This window comes from Mus pahari, chromosome 14 (assembly GCF_900095145.1).
Source record: "Mus pahari chromosome 14, PAHARI_EIJ_v1.1, whole genome shotgun sequence".
Classification (NCBI taxonomy): domain Eukaryota; kingdom Metazoa; phylum Chordata; class Mammalia; order Rodentia; family Muridae; genus Mus; species Mus pahari.
This window is the reverse complement of record NC_034603.1, coordinates 22937378-22957494: the sequence shown is the minus strand read 5'-3', so window position 1 is coordinate 22957494 and position 20117 is coordinate 22937378. Positions and strand designations below refer to the sequence as shown.

The window sequence follows — 20117 nt, the reverse complement described above, 5'->3', positions numbered from 1 at the left end:
TCCTGGAACTCACTTTGTAGACCAGGCTGGCCTCAAACTCAGAAATCCGCCTGCCTCTGCCTCCCGAGTGCTGGGATTAAAGGCCTGCGCCACCAGGCCCAGCTCTCTCTATGTTCTGATCACACCCACTGGCATGTCTCATAACTCTGCCTCTGCTGGGGACATAGACCTTTGCTACCATAAAGTGACGTCCTGGGGCTGTTCCCTTGGCGCCAGGAGACCTGTCTCCAGGCCTGGGTGGCATAGTTCTCCCCAGATACAGCCAGAAACCAGAGATGGTAGTGAGGCTTAAGCCCCCAAACTGGGCTTGGTAATCTTGCCTTTCACCTATGCCTTCTTCCCAGGGCTTTTGGGACAGTCAGGTGACAAGACAATGCCTGAAACATAGTTCTTTATAAATGCTAGTGGCTATGCAAATTAGCATGACTTTGGGGGTCGGGGAACTCTTCCCTGTGGTTCAGCACCCTGTCCTTCATGGTGCCTGTTCCCACCTTCTCTATGGCAAGGCAGACTCAGACAGTCAGGTGCTGAATGTGAATTTAATGTGGTTCTGACCCTTCCAGCTCTCCTGGAAGTGGGTCAGGGATGGGGGGGTCCACTCTCCTGCCCCAACCACCCTTCTGCCCCAAGCACACCCCTAGGTGCTCCCCAGCCACAGTGGGTTCAAAATCACAGCATCCCTTCATCTGCATGCTTGGTATTGTTGGTTGATCAGCGAGTGTAGGTTGTTTTCTGTCCTCAAACCGGACCTCTCTAGTTCCATCATGTAGCCCCCTTTCTAGTCCAGGGAAAGGCATGAAGAGCTGCTTACTCTCAGCAGCCCAAGGCCTGCTTAGGTCTGCTGGCTGCATGTCTAGCAGTGTCTGTCTCTGTTTTGGGCAAGGTGTTGGTGTCTCTCTGTAGGAAGGTCCCTTGCTGAATGGTGGCTTCTGTATAGGTGGCTGCCTCCTACTGTGCTCTGGTGAATGGAGAGTTTGGGGGTTTGGTCTGATGGTGTGTATACAAATACTAAATTCTGACCCCCAAGATCTAGCTGTTCCCAGATGAGGGAATTCTCATGTATACCGGCCTTTGTTGTGTAAACCTTGCTCCCCAATTTAAAACTATTGGTTAAATAAAAGCGGCTACAGCCAGTTACTGGGAAGAATAGAAGTAGGTGGAACTTCTGTTAAGGGGCTTGAGATGGAAGGTAGGGAGATAGAGGGATGGATGGACAGGTGGACAGGGTGGAAGAACTGTGGATAGAAAGGGAGAACAGGAGAGAAGGAGGAGGTTGCCATAAGGCGATGAAGACTCTAGAGTCTAAGTTATGGGGCAGTGGTCACTTTCTGTGTGACTTTGTCAGTAGGTGGAAGCTTCAAGGAAGCAGAAACCAAGCCCACGTTTGTGCCAGGGTCCTTCAGAAAGCAGCAAGTGCTGAGGTCGGATACACATCAATGTCAAGGCCCAGAGCCCGAAGGGAGCCTGGCCCCTCCCCACCTCTTGTCTTCCCCCCAAGGCCATGGTGGGGTCATTGCCCTGTCCAGTCTCCCATGAACCCTTGCTGTCAGTCCCTGCATGCTGATATGCCACCTGGCCTTGGCTGGGTGTCTCTGGGAGACAGTAGCAGAGACCCTAGAAGCGTGGGGTTAGCACCCTGCCACCATGCACAGCAGTGATGACTGGTCTGGCTGGGTGCTTTAAACATGGCCTCTTGGGAGGTAGGGTAAGTCCCTTCTGCTCTGGGCCTTGAAATGGATGTGTATTGAACCTCTATGCTTAACTGCTTTCTGAAGGAGCCTGGCACAAGTGTGGGCTTGGTGTCTGCTTCCCTGTAACTTCACCTATTGAAAAAGTCACACAGAAAGTGACCACACTGTCATATAACTTTGACTCTGAATCTGCTGTGGACCCCAAGGTGTGGGGTCTGGGAACCAGGCCACCTGCAGCGACTTGCCACTCATGGTGTCTCCAGCCTCCATTTCTCCATTTGTGAACTCTGTTCCTCCCTTTGGGATGACTGGGAAAGAGAGATAAGTAAAGCCTATTTCTGCCCAGGAAGGTGTTAGGCTAATGGACAGATGCTGGCTCCAGCCGGGTACAGTCACGCAGTGACAAGCATAGGTGAGCAGAGAGCATGCTGGGTGGAGATCTGAGCACCCAGCTGTCTGATGGTCCTGCCTGGCTCTTCACCTACACTGTCTTCTTTTGCTAAGGGTACATCTGCAGTGCATGCTGACCTTTCAAGTTAAAAAAAAAAAGTCCAACCTAGCCAGCGATATGTGGGTGTGTGGGCAGCTGTCCTTTACCTCATAGGGCCCAGCAGGGTGTGGGTACCACTAGCAGTGGGTGTTCAGCTCTTGTTTGTCAGCCTTGGGGCAGGGGTGGGGCACTTGTTACAGCTTTGTTTTTCCTCCTGGCCAAGTGTGTTCCACCAACACTCTTGGTAAAGGGGGTCTGCCGGCTTTGGGGCTGTGGGTGTAGCTGTGTTGGTAGTGGTATACGAGGTTTTAGCTCCATCTCCAGCAGTAGAAGGTTCTTAACACTGAAGGAAACAGCTAGAGCGACAGTTCTTAACATACGGATCTTAACCCCTTTGCGGGCAGTCGTGTCAATATCTTTCACAGCTCAGGTACCCTGTATATTAGATATTTACATTATGATTCAAAACAGTAGCTAAGTTACAGTTGAGAAGTAGCAACAAAAATAATCTTACGGTTAGGAGTCACCATAACATGAAGGCCAGTATTAAAGGTCACACCATTAGGAAGGAAGGTTGAGAACCACTGAGCAAGAAGCTATTCGGTGGTCTGGGCCTACCTTACAAATAAGTTTGAACTCTGCCACTCTGGCCTGTGTTGTGGGAGCTATGGGTTACCATCACGTATATCTAGCAAGGGTGACCCTTCCGGGCTCGCTGGCCTCTGCTGTTGATTTATAAAATGAGCATTGCTGGGTTGCTGGGCAACCGATAGAATGCATCAGAGACAAACAAGCAGGTAATGAATGCATGGCGGTGATATCACTGTCATTAACTCTGCTGCATGCCTGTCTTTAATGAACAGTGTGGAGGTCAAAATGGCCGTTGAGGCTCCTGTCTGGAGCAGTTTTTACTGAGGGCTGATGATGTTGGGATCTCAGTATCCCCAAATCTATGGTCTCTCCATAGATTAACTCTCTTTGAAGTTAATGCTCAGCACCCCAGACTGGTACCCAGCACCCAGGCCAGTACTCCATACCCAGACTACCACTTAGCACCCAAATTAGACGCAGCCTAATCTAACCCCAGAAGTCGTGGTCGAATGAATGACCAAAGGCTGCTCAGGACAAGGAGACTGCAGTACTTGCAGGATGGTTTCAAGTGAAATGAAGCAGATAAACAGCAGCTTAAGGCAGAAGGTGTGCCACACGGTGGTTTGGTGAGAAACTCTCCTGCTTAGAACCAGATGGGACAGAGCAGTCATGACCTGAGACCTGAGGAGGAGGTTGGCCGTATGTTACACCCTAGCCAGGTTTCCTCCTTACCTTAGAGGCTATTGTTTGAATTTCAGGCTTTTGTTCCCCTCCAGGAGAGGAAGAGGGGCTCCCCTACCCCCATAGCCAGTTCATGACCAAAGCCACTTACTTAAAAGCTGTGTGGCATTACTGGTATTGTGATGGGCATTATGAAGGACCGAGCAGGCAGGAACTTGGGCCTCTCGTGACTCTTTCTCAGATTCTCTCTCACACCCAACACTTGGTTTTACTGCCATTGCAAATGAGCCACAGTACAGTGCACTGCCGAAAAGAAGTGGCTGCTGCTCCGGGTACACTGATAGAACAGGACATCAGAGGTGTCTGCTGTACTGTGCAATACTGTGGTCAGACCAGCCTGTGTGAGGTATTCTGCTCTGGGTCATGGGGAGTACTTTTTAGAGCCTTGGCAGACTAGAGCATCATCCCCAGAAACGATGACCTAAGGGCCTGGCCAGCCCTCTGATGTCTGCCGTTGTCCCTACAGCTAGGCGGCCGTCACGGCAGGGCTTGAGCCACCCTCATGGAAGGGAGAGGACCCTACCGGATCTACGACCCAGGGGGCAGCGGCAGCACGCCTCTGGGAGAGGTGTCCACAGCTTTTGAACGTCTAGTGGAGGAGAATACTCGGCTGAAGGGAAAAATACAAGGGATAAAGATGTTAGGTAAAGCAGACCATGACGCTCCCTATGTCGGCCCTCTTCCCACAGCCTGCAGTGCCAGCCCCTCACGAGGGCGGGCGGGTACCTCTGCCCGTCACGCTGCTGTTCCTGTGCGTTGGGTCCTGGCATTTGTGTGCAGTTCTGTAGCCTGGTGATGGCATCCCCAGCCCTGACTTCTCCCTCTCCAAAGGGTGTCCTTGAGGGACCAGGAGGGAAACATGAATGGGAAGAGGAGCAGAAGGCCCAGTTTGTAGATCTGGAACCAGAATGGTCTCCTGTTGGAGAAATGAAGTGTGCAAGATAAGGAGAGCCAATGTACAGGGCAGCCCCAGAACCCAGGGCTTGGATGCCAGGCCAGGAGCAGAGCTGGCCAGTGCAGAGCTCAGTGCAGCAGGGCCCTTGGCCTTGTTCCTCCAGCTTCCGCTCAAGCTATCCCCATTGTCCAGCCAACCCTCTCCCCTCCTTGCCCACCCCTGAGCGCTGCACTGCATGCTTCTCCTTGGTGCAGGGCCTTCATTGACTTCCTCACTCTCCTCACACTGTATCTGGAGGTCACTTTCTTTGTGTTCAGCCTTGGCATGGAAGGCCTGGTACCCTGGCTTTCCAAGCGTTTTCCCCCTGCTTGGCAGAACCCACTTGCGTTGCGTTGGCAGTCGGTGGGAGTTGGGAGTTTTCCTTTCTCTTACTGCAGAAGGGAAACTGAGGCTTAGAATGCAGGCAGTCCCTTGAGGACCCCTTGCCTTCTGCAGGGGCGATGGGAGTGGCCAGATGAGGAGGGAGAGGTGGACAGGAATAGGAGGTCAGAGGTGGGAGGTTTCCTTAGGCCCCACTGCCAGGCTCTTCTTACGTTGACCTGTTTGGCACAGGCTTGGACTGCGCACGGCCACCGCAGGAATGAAGTCAGGCCGTGGCCAGGTTTAGGACAGGGATGGGGAGAGCCATGCATTGGGCTGGATGAATCCTGTGCTTCTCTGCCTTGTCTAGGGGAGCTGCTGGAGGAGTCTCAGATGGAAGCGTCCAGACTCCGGCAGAAGGCAGAGGAGCTGGTCAAGGACAGTGACCTGCCTCCACCACCTGCTCCCTCCTTGGTCTCCTTTGATTCCCTGGCTGAGCTCACAGGTACCAGAAGAATCCAGAACCCCCGTCTTCTCTGAACACAGCCTGCCTAGGCCCGAACATCACAGGGCCCACCCACCCGTCCTCATGCAGGCCTTTCCCCTGTGTACATCTTTCAGCTACAGCATCCATAGAAGGTCAGATCTTCTAGGGACCTCAGAAGACTGCAGTGACTCAGCACTGCTGATGCCCTGGCAGGCATTAGTGATCTATCACAGTGACCTACGGCACCTAAGACAAACCTTAGGGCTTTATCAGCATGGAATCCACAACTGCTATGTGGCAGGCCCAGCCCCACCAGGCATGGGAGTCCTCTGTCCCCTTCCTCGTTTCCGTTTTATAATCAGGAAGACTGAGGCCCAGAGAAGAGCCTGTTCTTGCCTGTCCTTGCCTGTGAGCTTTTATCAGTGCCTATGAGGTCTGCGTAGGGAGAGGGTAACAGTGACGAAGGGTTCGTCTCCAGTCCAGGGCAAGGTCTGGGACCAAGAGGTCTCCCACACCAGCCTTGAGCACTTCCTGCTGCTAGTCCTCAGGACTCATCCCAGGCCCCTGTGAGAGCATCCTTTCTAAGAGTCATGGTACTTGCTGGACAGATGAGAAAGGTGGATGTGTCAGAGCCCATGGCACCGTTGTCAGTGCGGCGTTCTTGTCCTCACTGGCCCAATGCCATGGGGAGATAATTCTGCAGCAGTGGCCTCCAGTAGTAAGGAAATGAGTGCATTTGAGTCCAGGTTTTATAGTAGCTAGCAGAGTGACTAGCCAAGTTGATGACCTTGCCAGACTCTGGCTTCCTTTCTTTAAAACAGGAGTGATCGGAGGCTGTCATGAGAACACCACAGTGGGTAGAATGCTCACCTAGCATGCTGCTTGGAGTAAACTGCACAGTGGCACATGCCTGTAACCCTGGAGTTGGGAGTTGGTAGCAAGAAGATAAGGAGTCCAGTGTCATCCTCAGCTGCATACTGTGTTTGGGGCCAGCCTGAGCTACATGAAGCCAAGTTTGAGGTCAACATATGTTACATGAGCCTCTCTCAAAACCCGAAAGAAAGCACTTGGTTAATTGAAAATTCTTTCTAGATCCCTGAGGCAGAGAACCATGACCACCTTGGAGGTTTCCTAGTAAGGTCTGCGAAGGGGTCTCTGCCCAGGCTCTGGCCCTCATTACTCAGGCCAGTCATTTCATGTGACTTCTTGTCTTAAAGGGACAGACTCCCTTTTCTCCGACTCAAGAGAGAACTCAGTTAGAGGGCTTCTATCTTCCTGGGGCTGGGTTCAGGCGTCTTCCCTTCTAGGTTTCTTTAACCACAGTCTTGATTTTCCAGGACAGGATACAAAGGTCCAGGTACATCCTACTACCAGCACTACCACTGCTGCCACCACCACCACCGCCGCCACCACCACTACCACCACCACCACGGGAAACTCCATGGAGAAGCCCGAGCCAGCCTCCAAACCTCCGTCCAGTGTGAGTTGCATTTGGAGCTGTGACTGATTACCTAAAGCTCTACCCACCACACATCAGTCTGGAGTGCTGGGATGGGACAGCTTGCCATTTTGAGGTGGAAGTCATGGTTCTCATGACCAAGAAGGTCCTGATCAAACAAGGAGTTTTCTCTCATTTATTGAGCTATCTAATGTGACCATGCTCACTAGCCGGGCACAGACACACCCTTCCAAGGTGCTCAGGAACCATGTGCTGCAGGTTCAATGGAGAAGTGTAGCCTGGTGTCATAGGGCCAGATCCTTCAGCTGGTGAGAAGGTGGGCCTTTTCCAAGGTCACGTATGGAACTATGAGAGTGTAGGTTTGGGCAGAGCTTCTCTAGTAGAGCTGAGACCACAGATGGGGTCATGGTGGCTCTGACTGGTGGCCAGCTGGACTGGTTTCTCCCATCTGTCCTACCCCATCCCAGGACAGTGAAAGCAGGTCAAGAGGGTGTTTTTGTTTTTGTTTTTGTTTTTTTGGGGGGGGCAGGGTTGGCAGGGTATGAAGGAAGAGGTATATGCATGGAGTGTGTGCTTGTGAGGACAGAGGAGGACATCAGGTCTCCCGCTTTACTGCGCTTTGCTTTATCCCTTACATTTCTGAACCCAGAGCTTGCCATCTTCAGATAAGCCAGCACCCCAGGGATCCTCTTGTCGCCATCCACTCCAGTGCTGAGCTGTGAGTTAGGGATGCCCCGCTGTGCTTTTTATATGGGTGCTGGGAAATCCCAAGTGAGGTCTTCCTGCTGGTGTAGCAAGTGCTCCACCCACTGAGCCATCTCCCCAGCCCAGGTCATGTTTAAGGGACTCTTAGAGCCAGGTTCAGATGAACTGTGGGCCCCTCAGCTGATTGAACAGCCAGTGAAGTCTGCGCCTTGGTTGGTGACACATTAGTGTTCTCAGGTCAGTCCTCTCCTGGGACGACCTCTGGGTTGAGTTGGTGAGGCTGGTGTAGGACTCCCTTGGTGGTGGCTGTAGTAGCTGCTGCCAGCCAGGGTGACTAGAGACACCTGAGCCCAGGAGATAGCTTGGTCGCTTTGGCAGGATCTGCCAGCTTGTGCAGAGTCTTGGCTTGTGTGTTGACTCTGTGAACTTGGTTTCCTCATCTGTTCCACCACACACGCACACACTGAACAAATAAATACTGGTTCAAGGTTGGCTCGCCCCACACCCCTGTTTCACTGATAAATAGTGGCCATGGAGGGGTACGACCTCAGATCACAAGGAGGGTGCTGGCAGTCATGTGGTTCTTGGTGATCTCATATGAGTAGTGTATGACTATTGCCTCTAGGGGCTCTGCACTGTTTGCCCTTCCGTCCTCCTTGGGGGCAGGGTCCATTTCTCTTGGGCAGCTACTAATTCTCTTCTCCCTAGGGCGCCTCCTCTGACTTTGAAGTGGTCCCTACTACTGAGGAGCAGAATTCACCAGAAACTGGCAGCCTCCCTAGGAACGTGATGGTGAGCAGACAGGCACTCCCACCCCCATCCCCGCCCCCAGCACATCCTTTTCTTTCCTCTCTGTCACCTGCCCCTTCCTGACAGGCCACTCAGATCCCTTGGGTCCCCTGCAGTTATGTGGGGGATACAGAGGGGCTATAGCATGGGGTGCTTCTCACTCTCATATGCAAATCCCCCACTGGTGACTTCCCCAGCTTGGGGCACACAGGCACCCCACTGTTGTGAAAGCCTGGGCCACTTGTCAGCCCCACTGGCCTCTGGACCAATCACTTTTCTGTCAGTTACAGTGACTCAGCCTCTTGGGTCTGTAGGCTCCAAGCCTGGGGGTGTGGAAAGGGTCAGCCTGGTGCTGAGGGAGGGGTGGGAGTGATTTACCCTTTGCTTGTACTTGGCTCCTCCCAGGGGCAGATGAGCTGGAGGTTACACTTTCTGTTCACATGTGGGGTGCACGCGTTTCTCCAGCTTCAGAGGGGCTGCTCAAATCCACATTCCTACCTGCAGTGTTTAACCTTGGCCCCAACCGTGCAGTCCTTCTGTTCTTTCTTAAAATGCCAGACTTAGAGAGCTGTTGTGAAAGATCTTCAAGATTTGTCAGAGGCCTTAAAGTCCTGTCTTTTCCTCATCCCTTCCTCCCTCCCATTTAATGTTTGCTTTATTCTGTTCTGTTGTGTTTTGTTTTTGTGTGAGACAAACCTCTTGCCTCTTCTCCTAAGTCCATGCCATGAAGCATGCCCCACTGTAGACCATTAAACTGTTGCTATGCCAGCTCTATTTGGCCTTCCCTTCACCCGCCTACACCACCCCATCTCACACCAGCATTTAACCTTCAGTGCCGAGAGGATCGCCCTGTTGGGATGCTCTGTGTTTTGTCTCCTGGGACCATATCTATCTTGTCCTGTTCTGTCCCTGAGGACTGAGACATGACTGAGAACAGGCGAGGTTCCCTCGCTCAGAAAGGTTTCAGCGTGCAGTCATGGGCTGGTTGGTAACTTACCTTTTCAGTTAAAGTCTGTCTACGCCAGCTCAGGAGTACACCAACTCCTGCTGGAAGCTTGTAGGCTACTTGGAGAAACTTGAGGGATTGGAAGAACTTGATGCGCCTCCAGAGAACAGCCCTGGCCACTCCTAGTCCTTTGTGGTGGGGAAGGGATGTGCGATTGGAGACTAATTCTGCCCCCCCTCTTTTTTTTAATTAGAACATGATGTTGATAGGAAATAGACTGAGCATTCATTCAGTGGCCCAGAGCTCACTAGCATGTCCCAGAGCCCTGGGTTACAGTGAGAAAACCCAGTTGTAGGGCTGGCTCTGCCACTCCGCCATGTCCTGACTGGGCTGCTATGAGCAAGGTCTCTGTCAGGATACATCATTGTCCCAGCCTGCACCGTAGCTCCCTGTGGCTCTGCCCTCTGATTCCCTGAAGTATTGGGGTTTGGGAAGAATCTGCTGCGCGATTCCTTGCCTGAACTCTTGGGGGTTGTGGTTGGGGGTAGGAAGTGGGTGAGTAGGTGGGGGGGAACTGCTGGGTGATTCTCTGAACTATTTTAGAGGAGGGGATCTGGAGGTGATGAAGTGTGTGAACATTTGGGGTAGATCAGGATATATAGAAATGAGGTCCACAGAACCCTGGGGCCTTGGGCAGGAGAAGGTTGGGAGGCCTAACTATCGCCCATCTATGAGGCAGGATTGAAAGGTCCCACAGATCTTTAGGACTGATGTGGGTGTGACCAGGGCCGTGGCTTCAGGAGCAGTGTTCTAGAGAGAATGGAGAGAGCAGTCCTGAAGTACTCAGCCCAGGCTGTTCTCTTTTACGTTACTAGGCTGGGGTTCTCTGCAGTATCAGAGCTGTCCTCTCCCAGGCACAGCCCCCTGTGGAGCCTCCCTGAGCTCAGGAAGCAGTGTGTCACAGTTAGAGACACCCTCGCTGCCTTCCCTCCTGTCAGTTTTGCTGTGCAGTGAAGGAGGGAAGTGATACACACACACACACACACACACACACACACACACATTGCTGAAGGATGCCCAGCCTGGGGGAGGGCGAACTGACTGCCCTCGGGCACTCAGTAAGACTCAGCATAGGAGGAAGATGGCCTTGGCGGTGTCAGGCCAGCCAGTGGCCTGGAAGTCCTAGGTCCTGCCCTGTGAGTCAGCACCAGAAAGGGAACCTGTGTAACTGGAAATTTTCCCTGGGCTGAACAGAGGCCACAGGGGAAACTGAGTCATGAAGAATGGGGAAGCGATAGAAGAATCGGCCAGCATTGCCACCTTAGGCTTAGTGAAGACCATCCCACTGCTCCCACAGGAGCTGGGGCCCCCACCCCCAGAGGACGGCAATCTGAAGCTCCACCTGCAGCGCCTGGAGACCACCCTGAGCGTGTGTGCGGAGGAGCCAGACCACAGCCAGCTCTTCACCCACCTGGGCCGCATGGCCCTCGAGTTCAACAGGTTGGCCTCCAAAGTGCATAAAAACGAGCAGCGCACCTCCATCCTGCAGGTGAGGCCAGCAAGAATCTCTCCACGCCTCCCGCCCCGCTGTAGGACCTAGGGGTTAGCTATGGGGAGTTCCAAGGGTTGGATTTTAGGCCATGGAACATTTTGTTCACGGTGGTGACTGCAGTAAGGAATTTATGGGAAGGTGTGTAGAAAAAGAAGGAAATGAGGAAATGGGAGGCGGGTCTTGCAGGTTCCCAGTGAGTGCCCTGGGGAGTGAGGCCTGGCCGGCTGGGTATGGCCTGCTTTGTTCTTGTTTGTTTGTTTTTCATTTTTTCTTTTTAAGACAGAGTCTCAGTTGTATCCCCAGCTAGCCTGGAATTTACCTTGTAGACTAGCCTGGCCTTGAGTCAGAGAGATCTACCGCCTCTGCCTCCTGAGCACCCCCTGTGGCCTGCTTTGCTGTCACTGCAGGTCTTTGTATGTTCTGTCCCCAGCAGGAAGTATTTTTGAGGCAGTCTCACTCTTAGCCCAGCCCAACCTGAGACTCACAGCATCCTCCTGCCTCAGCCTTCTAAGTGCAGGGATTCTACACATGAGCCACCTCACCCAGCTTTAATTTGTCATATTTAAAATCTCAGACCCTTAGCCACGCTCCCTCCCTCCCTGCCTCCTTTCTCAAATCCCTCTTAGGAGGCTCCCTGTGCTGGGAGAAAGGTTGATCCTCATTAGTGACTTGTCTTGAACAAGTCACTAATCTCCTGTCCTGCAAGGATTTGAACTAGCATCAAAGGAGGCCTTTGTGCAGTCTAGAACCCAGTGCTGGGAGATGGGTGACTGTTAGCTTCGTTTGATGGTGCTCATCTACTCTGGGCAGGCTGTCCTAACTGGGAGGGCTTTGCAGTTAAGTGTGGTCCGCTTACGTTAATTGGTAACCATTTCGAAGATGATGAACATGAAGCTGCTTGAGGCCCTGCTCAGGATTTGAGCACCCCTCCCTTCTGGGTGGAGCTCTCACGTTAAGGCTCCCTGCTTCTGGGTAGACCCTTCTCCTTCTGGGCCACTCGGTCTGTGGTCTCAGTTGTGCCAGTAGACCCTGATGAAAGGGGGGAGTCCACCCTGTGTAACCGAGCAGGTGAGTTCTGCTCTGCCTGTGTGACAAGGAGTGCATGGGACATCCTCTCACTGGAGACTGGAGAAGCAGTATGTGCTAGAGAACCTACAGAGCCAGGTTCAGGGAGGGGACCTCTTTGAGAGGCCACCGGGGCTTTGGAGTTCCCACCCTGAGCCCTGAGAGAGAATACCTGACCGGTATCACTCTGAGCATCAACCTTTCGGCCAATAGGTCTTTGTTCCCTGATGTCCACAGACAGGGCTGTAACTCGAGCCCTCTTGTCAGCACGCCTTGGGATGTGCCCCTTCTAACCCTGTCTGCTCATCTGCCCCACAGACCTTATGTGAGCAGCTGCGCCAGGAGAACGAAGCCCTGAAGGCCAAGCTGGACAAGGGCCTAGAACAGCGGGATCTGGCTGCTGAGAGACTGCGGTGAGTCCAGGCCAGTGGAGACTGGCAGAGGGATAGCGCAGGAGAGAGATTTAACACACTGGTTCCTGGGATGAAGCCACATCTGAGAACTCTGTTCTGACAGCAGATCTCATGGCCCTTCGCCTGGGCTTCTGGTATTTTCTCCCTTGCACTATGTTTATCTTAGGGGTAAGGGTGTAGAGAGCATTGAAAACTGCCTTCCCCTGGGGACAATGTTGACATTTGTGTAGGAGCTGGCTCAGGATTCGCCTGCCCCCTGGTGGTCACCATCATTCCCTGCTCGCTCTTCCTGGGACTTTCGGAAGTCCGTCTCTAGACTCAGACCTGTGGGAAGGCATACAGGTTTACCCCAGCTTCTCTGTCCTTGGCAAGACTGAGTTTGGGTGTCTTAGGTGAGCCGTAGGGTCTGCCTGTCACCAAGGATCTCCAACCACCAAGGATCAATGCCTCTTGTTTCTAGGGAAACAGGAATACGTGAGTGCTGGATCTCAAAGGGCCTTTGCCATCAGGTCATGCTGACTCACTCACATTATGTGAAGGGAGATGGTCCCTGCGAGAAGCAGGGACTTCCTAAGAGGCTCACTACACAGACCTAGGCATCCACTAGAGTAGCAACAGTGCCTGCTCACCATGGTCCTGGGTAACAGGGTGCTGGGTTAGCCTGTTAGACGAGGGAGTTTGTGTTAGAGACAGGTCTTGCCACTGTATATTCCCTCTTGGCCACTGTAGCCACAGGGCCATTTTGCATCATCGTGCCTTGATTTACTTTGGATAGCCTAGTGGTTAGGCTCTATCCTTAGAGCCTTACTTTATTATTCCTGGAGGACAAGGATACCCAGGATTAAGGAAAGGAATCTAAGTCCTTGCTGAGTGACCTGGGAAAAGCCATTTGACTCTGTGGTGTTTCTGTAATTAAATGGAAGCTGAGGGACTGTGTCTACACTGCAAACATCCTGAGTACCCGGCACTGCCTACCTCATGAACTTGGGATTTCACTCTCACTTATTATAGTTCTGCTCATTTTGTTTTGAACGGTCTCATTCCATAGCCCAGGGAACTCACTGTGTAGCTCAGGCCACCTCAGACTCCATAGTCCAGCTTCTGCCTCCCAAATGAACGTTGGGAGTCATAGGTGTGTATACCCACACTCAACTTTGCTTGGTAGCCATTCCTACTGTAAAGTATAAAGGAGGTCTCACCCAGAGCAGCACCTATATTCAACATTAGCTAACCGTGAGAGCAGATCCAGTGGGATTGAGTCCCGGGGGGGGGGGGGGGTGAGGATGGTTCCGTCAACCCTGGCTCTGAGCCAGGAGCCTGCTCTTTCTGTGTTAAAGAGAGGGGGTGCTGGTGAGTAAGCAGGGCCTACTGTACCACCCAGGCTCTGCGTGTGTCAGCTGAACCAGGACACTTGACTATAACCGGAGGGAGGGGCAGAGCTTTCTTAGAGAACAAGATCATAGGACCGGAAGGTGCCAGGTGTGTAGACAACCTACAGATGGGGAAACTGCTGTTAAGGATCCTCATGCAGCCTGTACACCTTCTGGGTGGCTTACAGGTGCCCCTTTGGTCTGCTTGCCCTCCCCAGGCACTGCTGCGGTGTGGTGCCTGTGACAGCAGGTCCTTGGCTTTGCAAGCTTCTTAACCCAGGGCTGGCATCATGACATCTCCACTTGTCTCTTATCCAGGGAGGAAAACGCAGAGCTCAAGAAACTGTTGATGAACAGCAGCTGCAAAGAGGGACTCTGTGGGCAGCCCAGCTCCCCAAAGCCAGAGGGGGCTGGCAAGAAGGGTGTGGCTGGACAGCAGCAGGTATGTGTCCCAGGCTTCTCAAGCCCAGGATCTGCTCCGCTCCTCACTGAGAGTGAGCACATCTCCTCCCACACACATTCCAGTGGCAGAAGGTTCTAGCTGGTAGAGTCTGTTTCCTGGTGCAGCATCTGCCTCTGGTATGACCAGTCCTTGGCTTTTTGTTCTGCCTTCACCCCACGTGGAGTGTCCTATTCTCTGAAACACGTGCTCAGAGCTATTGGCAGTCAGATCACATGGCTCTGCAGCCCCACACACACACACAAACACACACACACACACACACACACACACACACACTGCTTGCTTCTCCCGCTTGCTGACTTGGATTGTCCAGTGGCTGCTCATGGGAGTTGGGGTTCAGTGTTTTGCTCATTCTGGGTACAAACACCTCAATGCATTTTGTCTTGTCAAAGTCTCCTTCCCAAAAGTCAGTTTAGTCTCTTAAGCTTGTGAGATGGCAACTTGGAGCCTCTGCATGGAGAGGAAGACTGTGGTCTGGGGATGCCTCAGCGCTGGCCCACACTCCCACACCTCCAGGCCCAGCCCTGCCACACAGTGAAGGCCAAGTGTGCCTTGCTCCACTCTCACCATCCCCTAGGCTCCTGTAGCCCAGTCGTTAACAGAGCATAGTTTCACCTCCTTAAGTGAGTTGCAGTCAGTTGCAACATAAACCCTAATGCCAGCTTTCTATGTAATATAGTAATTACCCTGGTCACTCACTCCCCACCCCGGGGCAGTGATGTACTTTACTTGAAAAGCCATGAGCTCACTTGGGCTCTTTTGCCTGAAGGGATGTCTCTTCCATGTACAGGGCCAGCAGGAGTCTTGGAGAGGTCATGTGCCATCATACAATTAAGATTCTTCTGTCACCTCTCAAGCAGATGTGGGGGTGGCCGACTGAACAGCAAAGCCTTCTTGCTCTGCCTCTTGCTAGCATTGTGGCTCACTGTTGTACCCATGGTTGGTCTGAAACGCACTGGGTAGATCAGGCTGGCCGCCAGCTCACAGAGACCCTCCTGCCTCTGTTGGGATTAAAACTAAGTGACACATCGCCTTTAGCTGTCGCTGTTGACAGTGGGCTTCTTGGGGCAAGCATCTGCCCTTTCTGAGGCCACCTTATCAGATAGATTCCTTTTCCTCTCCAGGTGGCATGGTATGTTTACAGGACATAGCCTGTAGGGGGCACCAGAGGCTCACAAGCTCTGCTTCCAGCTTCTGCCCAGCCTGTGGTAGGGCATAGAGAGTTGATGGGGCCCGTGCAAAACAGCTTCTGGTCTGAGCAGACACTGGCGACAGTCACTGCACGTGCACTTCTCGCCTTGTCCTGTGGTTGTCACCTCGACACTTCTAGTTGTTTAATTTCAAAACATTTTATTTTGAGGTAACTTTATACTGAGGCAGAGCTAGTGTGGAGTTGTGCTCCCAGACTCCCTCCATCTTCCCTGGCTGGCTTCCATAACCACAGACCTACCTCACCAAGCAGCTTACATAACTCTGGTTCTTACCAGACTGGGCACTACCGTCAGCACTGCAGCGCTGTCCAGATGCACCCATCCTTCACTCCCTCCCTTTCTGCCTTCCAGAATTGAATCCAGGATCCAATGTGGGATTCCTATCATGGTTCCTTAGTCTCCTCATGTCTGCGACGTGGCTCAGCTGTCCTGGTTTCCACGACCATGGCACTTTTGAGTTATGCTGGCCAGTTGTTTTGCAGAATGGGTTTGGGTTTAGATTAGATTGTGGTTGCAGAATCTGGAAAGAGTCTCAGAGATGGTATGCCGTATGCCCACATCTGCACATGCGGGCTCTCAGCACATGGGTCTGGGCTCGTGGTGTTTGCCAGCCTCCATCACACTTTTACCTTGTTTATTTTATGTTGGGGGTGGCATGCGTGTATGGAGGTCAGAGGACAGCTCTCTCCTTCCACCATAGGCTCTAGAGATTGTACTCAGCTCATCAGGCTTAGAGACAATCATGTTCACTCACTGAGCCATCTCACTGGCTCCTCATAACTTCTAAAAAAATATATAAGCCACACCTTTTAGGTTAGGGGATTCTGAGTCTTCATGGGGGTTGACCAGCAGTGCCTCAGAGTTAAAGTGGGGAAGATGGCTGTGGAAAGAGCTGGTGAGAGGATGTGAGGCTGGCAGCCACGGTTTGCATCAGCAAAGGGGAATGTTCCTCGTGGGCTTCCAGAAGGGGGAGGTCATGGCTGAGACATGGCTACTGGGTGGGAGGAGCAGGGAGATTGGAGACAAGGGGCTGGGGCCCTAGGAGAGCACCGGGCTGGGGAACAAAGTTTTATCTGACACTTTGGTGAAGGCTCTGTCTCTCCCTAGGCCAGTATGATGGCGAGTAAAGTCCCTGAAGTGGGGGCCTTCGGAGCAGCTGAGAAGAAGGTGAAGTTGCTAGAACAGCAACGCATGGAGGTAGGTGGCCAAACTGGGAGGTCAGGGAACACCCTTCTCCCCTCCTGGGACCACAGGGACGAAGGCCCCACCTGGCTCTCTGGTTCCCGTTGGTCCTAGGTCACCTTGGAGAGTTATTGAGGAAACCATTGAACCATCTGCCCGTGGGATAGGTGTCTGTCCTCTCTGGATCAACCACAGGGATCACTGAGGATACTGAATTTGTGGCACAGGCTGAAATTATTTGGGGAGCTTAGGGAGCTGGAGAGATGGCTCCGTGGTAATGGTGCACACAGAGGACCTGGGTTCAGTTCCCAGGACTCTCACACCAGCTCACAACTGCCTGTAACTCCAGGGTTCAGGTCCCAGGGCTTATGTGGGCAGGGCAGCTCACAATTTCCTGTCACTCCAGCTCCAGAGAGTCTAACCCCTTTTTCTGGCCTCCACGAGCACCCACATTCTCCACATATAGATGCATACATTAAGGGTGAGCTTAGGAAGGCTAAGGTAAGCTGGACACGGGAGAGGTGTTGGTCATTCAGGCCAGTCGGCATTGGAGACACATGCTGCAGTGGGAGTGGCTAACAGTGAAGGAAGCGCCCACACCCTTGGCAGCAGCATTCTCTCTGTCTACCAAGCCCATCCCCATCTCCAGCCCAGGCCACTAGCCTGTCCTTGTCCCTCCTCTGGGCCTCTTCACACAGTTGGGGCCTTCCCAACCTCTTCTTTCCCACCCCTCTTCCTTCACACACATCTGAAGTCTTACTTACATTCATATTCTAAATTGACTCATCTCTCAGAACAAAAAGAATGTTCATTATATAATGAACCAAGAGTCTCCCTCCAGATAGCTGCAGCTGACGTCAGCTCACTGTGCTCCCTTGGGGTTGTTTGGTTTTCTTTTTTTCTGTGGTACTAGGAACTGAACCTGGGACCTCACTGTGCTACCTCTGCGAGCGACCCTTGAACTCAGCCTTCTTCCCTGAGCCCCCTAAGGAGCTGAGGTTGCAGACATGTAAATCCTGTATTCAGGGTTCTTTTAATGCAGAAAAAAAAAAGACATACTGCTTTTCAGATAAGTTTTTCTCTTTTAAAATTGTCTCAGGAGGTCTGTTCAGATCTATAGCATAAGCCAGTTCTCCCATGTCATTGGTGGTAACCTGAAGTCTGAATATCTCCTCCCATCTCCTGTCCTTTTATTTGTAGTGATGTAGAGTTGTTTTTCTTTTCTGAGTGCTCTGTCAAGAGTATGGCTTGTAATCAGCATTATCTTAAGGCTCAGAGGATGTACTAAGTGTCTTATTTTCTTAATGGCTGTGCATGATCTGTTTATGATATGCTGTAAGCCATAGCCTACACTAAGCTGACCTTTGGGCACACATAGAAGGAGGGTTTCTTTTTACTTTTGGTTTTGTTTTGAAACACAGCCTCTTTATGTACCCTTAGCTGTTCTGGAACTCACTGTGTAGATTAGGCTAGCCTCAAACTCACAGAGATCCTTGCTTCCTGAGTGCTGGGATTAAAGGCGTAGCCACCATGTCTGGCTGGTTAGCCTTTAAGTATGTTTGTACACTTGGCTAAAGTGTTTTTCTTTTCTTCTTTTTTCTTTGTATACCAGGTGTTTGTTTGTTTGTTCATTTGTTTTTTGGTTTTTTTGGTTTGTTTTTTTTTCTTTCTATACCCAGAGATTGAACCCAGGGCCTTGTACATTCTTGACAAACACTCTCCTACAGATACACTCTCCTGCCTCAGCCCTTGGTTCAGTATTTCCATTGGTTAAATTTTCAGAGTAGAATAGTTTGTGTTAAAGACAGTGAACACCTGGCATTGTCGCACCCTTTCAAAGAGCCCTCTGAAGAGTCACATTTGTGCCTCACAGGAGCTCTCTCCAGGCCTCAGGGTTCCCTGTGGCTTGCCTAGCAAGGGTGAAGTACAGCTGGAGATCAGGGTGGAGCAGTGGGGCAGCGCCTGACCAGTGGGGGAGTCAGGCAGCCTAGATTGCAGCTTTATCCCGCATGTGCTTTGAACACCTGGGAAGCTGGGGCACTCGGTGGGTATCTGGCTGGCCTGCCTTCCACGTGTTTCTAACCCCAGTACCTGCCTGCCCACAGCTGCTGGAAGTGAACAAGCAGTGGGACCAGCATTTCCGGTCCATGAAGCAGCAGTATGAGCAGAAGGTGATGGAGTTCCCGGGAGCTGAGCCGAGGATGGCTCGGGGAGGCGGGATGAGAGGCTTGTGGCCAGGCTGAGATGGGGACGGTGGAGGGACAGCGGGTGCATGCTCCTCTCCTACCCTCACACTCCCTCCATACCCCTCCTCCAGATCACAGAACTTCGACAGAAGCTGGTGGACCTGCAGAAACAGGTGACTGAGCTGGAGGCCGAACGGGAGCAGAAGCAGCGTGACTTTGACCGGAAACTACTCCTGGCCAAATCTAAGATCGAGATGGAAGAGGCAAGTGTGGTCAGCCATGCCGTCTTTGAGGTTGCAGGCTCCTGCCAGAGTCCCCAGGATCTGTGAGCCAGGGTCAGGGTTGAGCGTTCCGTGACCTCTGGTGGGCATCACATCTCTAGGAACCAGAGTTATGGTTGTGAGCCCACCGTGGGAATTAAACCCAAGTTCTCTGAAAGAGCAGCCAATGTCTTTAGCCACTGAGCTATCTCTCCAGCCCCTGAGCAGTTAAAATCTTAAGTCCTAAGAACTATACAAAGAATACATAATATACAAACATACACAAAGGCATAGTAGGCTCACACCTGTAATCCCAGCATTCAGGAGACTGAGGCAGGAGAATAGAGAATTACAAGCCAGCCTGAGCTGTATGGCATGACCTTGCTGGAGCTGGCGCTCAGATGGTAAAGTGCTTGTCTAGTAGGCTTGAGGCCCTGGATTCAATCCCTTGTGCTTCATAAACCAGGCGCAGGTGCATGTAGAGAGAAGTGAAGAAGTTCAAGGCTGTCATAAAAGTGCGTTCTGCCACAGGGAAGGGGCAGAGATCAGAGACTAAGCAGAAGGGACCTCATTCTGGTTGTGCTGTGGAGCAGTGCTCTTAAAAAACAACAACAACAGCAACAACAAAGGCTTCTGCTTTGTCATGTGTGACTGGTGCCAGCCATAGCCCTCCAGAGTCCTGAAGCAGCTGGCAGAAAGACAGACCACCTAACTCCCAGACCCTTGGGGTTTTAGTGACAGTGCTCCTTCTTCCTTGTCGTGGCAGCTGCACGGGACTGCTTTGCCCAGCTTTAGAGCAGATGTTTTCAACACAGATTGCATCTCAGAGACCCTTCCGCCAGCGTGCGATACCCAGGCGTGTCCAAGCAGAGACACTGCCCTTGGTTCTGAGTATGCCAGCATGGCACTCACAGCCAGGGTCCTGGCTGTGTGGTCTCTCTTCATCACTCCTGTCTACAAGGGAGACAAACCCCGGGGCCCTGACAGTTCTGTCCTCGCCATTGGTTACGCCTGCCCTTGCAGGTGGGAACTCTGATCAAGAGGCTTCCTTGTTCTCCAGGCCTAAGCAGAAGCCAGGACATCACCCATTTGTCCTGGCCCAGGCTGCCCTGAAACCACCTCTGACTAGAAACCACTTACCCACTGGTGTGTAGAATACTGACTAAAGGTCACACAGGAAGGGATGAGCACTGATCCCCTCAGTCAGTCCCCTGATCCACAGGGCACAATACGGATAAGCTAACACTTTCCTGGAATACTC

The 20117-nt window shown here is 52.3% G+C and overlaps 1 protein-coding gene across 4 annotated transcripts in view; it reads left to right on the top strand.

The window, feature by feature from the left end:
• Positions 1 to 20117, top strand: part of Tnip1 (TNFAIP3 interacting protein 1) — a 49248-nt gene that overhangs the window by 17654 nt on the left and 11477 nt on the right. For 3 of the 4 annotated variants that reach the window (XM_029545870.1, XM_021211967.2, XM_021211966.2), the window contains exons 2-11: positions 3980 to 4157; positions 5139 to 5273; positions 6593 to 6735; positions 8128 to 8211; positions 10512 to 10703; positions 12090 to 12184; positions 13873 to 13996; positions 16336 to 16425; positions 18516 to 18581; positions 18728 to 18859. In XM_029545870.1, coding sequence (XP_029401730.1) covers positions 4016 to 4157; positions 5139 to 5273; positions 6593 to 6735; positions 8128 to 8211; positions 10512 to 10703; positions 12090 to 12184; positions 13873 to 13996; positions 16336 to 16425; positions 18516 to 18581; positions 18728 to 18859 — 1203 coding nt within the window. In that variant the 5' untranslated portion in view covers positions 3980 to 4015. The remainder of the gene's footprint in view (positions 1 to 3979; positions 4158 to 5138; positions 5274 to 6592; positions 6736 to 8127; positions 8212 to 10511; positions 10704 to 12089; positions 12185 to 13872; positions 13997 to 16335; positions 16426 to 18515; positions 18582 to 18727; positions 18860 to 20117) is intronic. The other variant, XM_029545871.1, reaches the window with a different exon arrangement.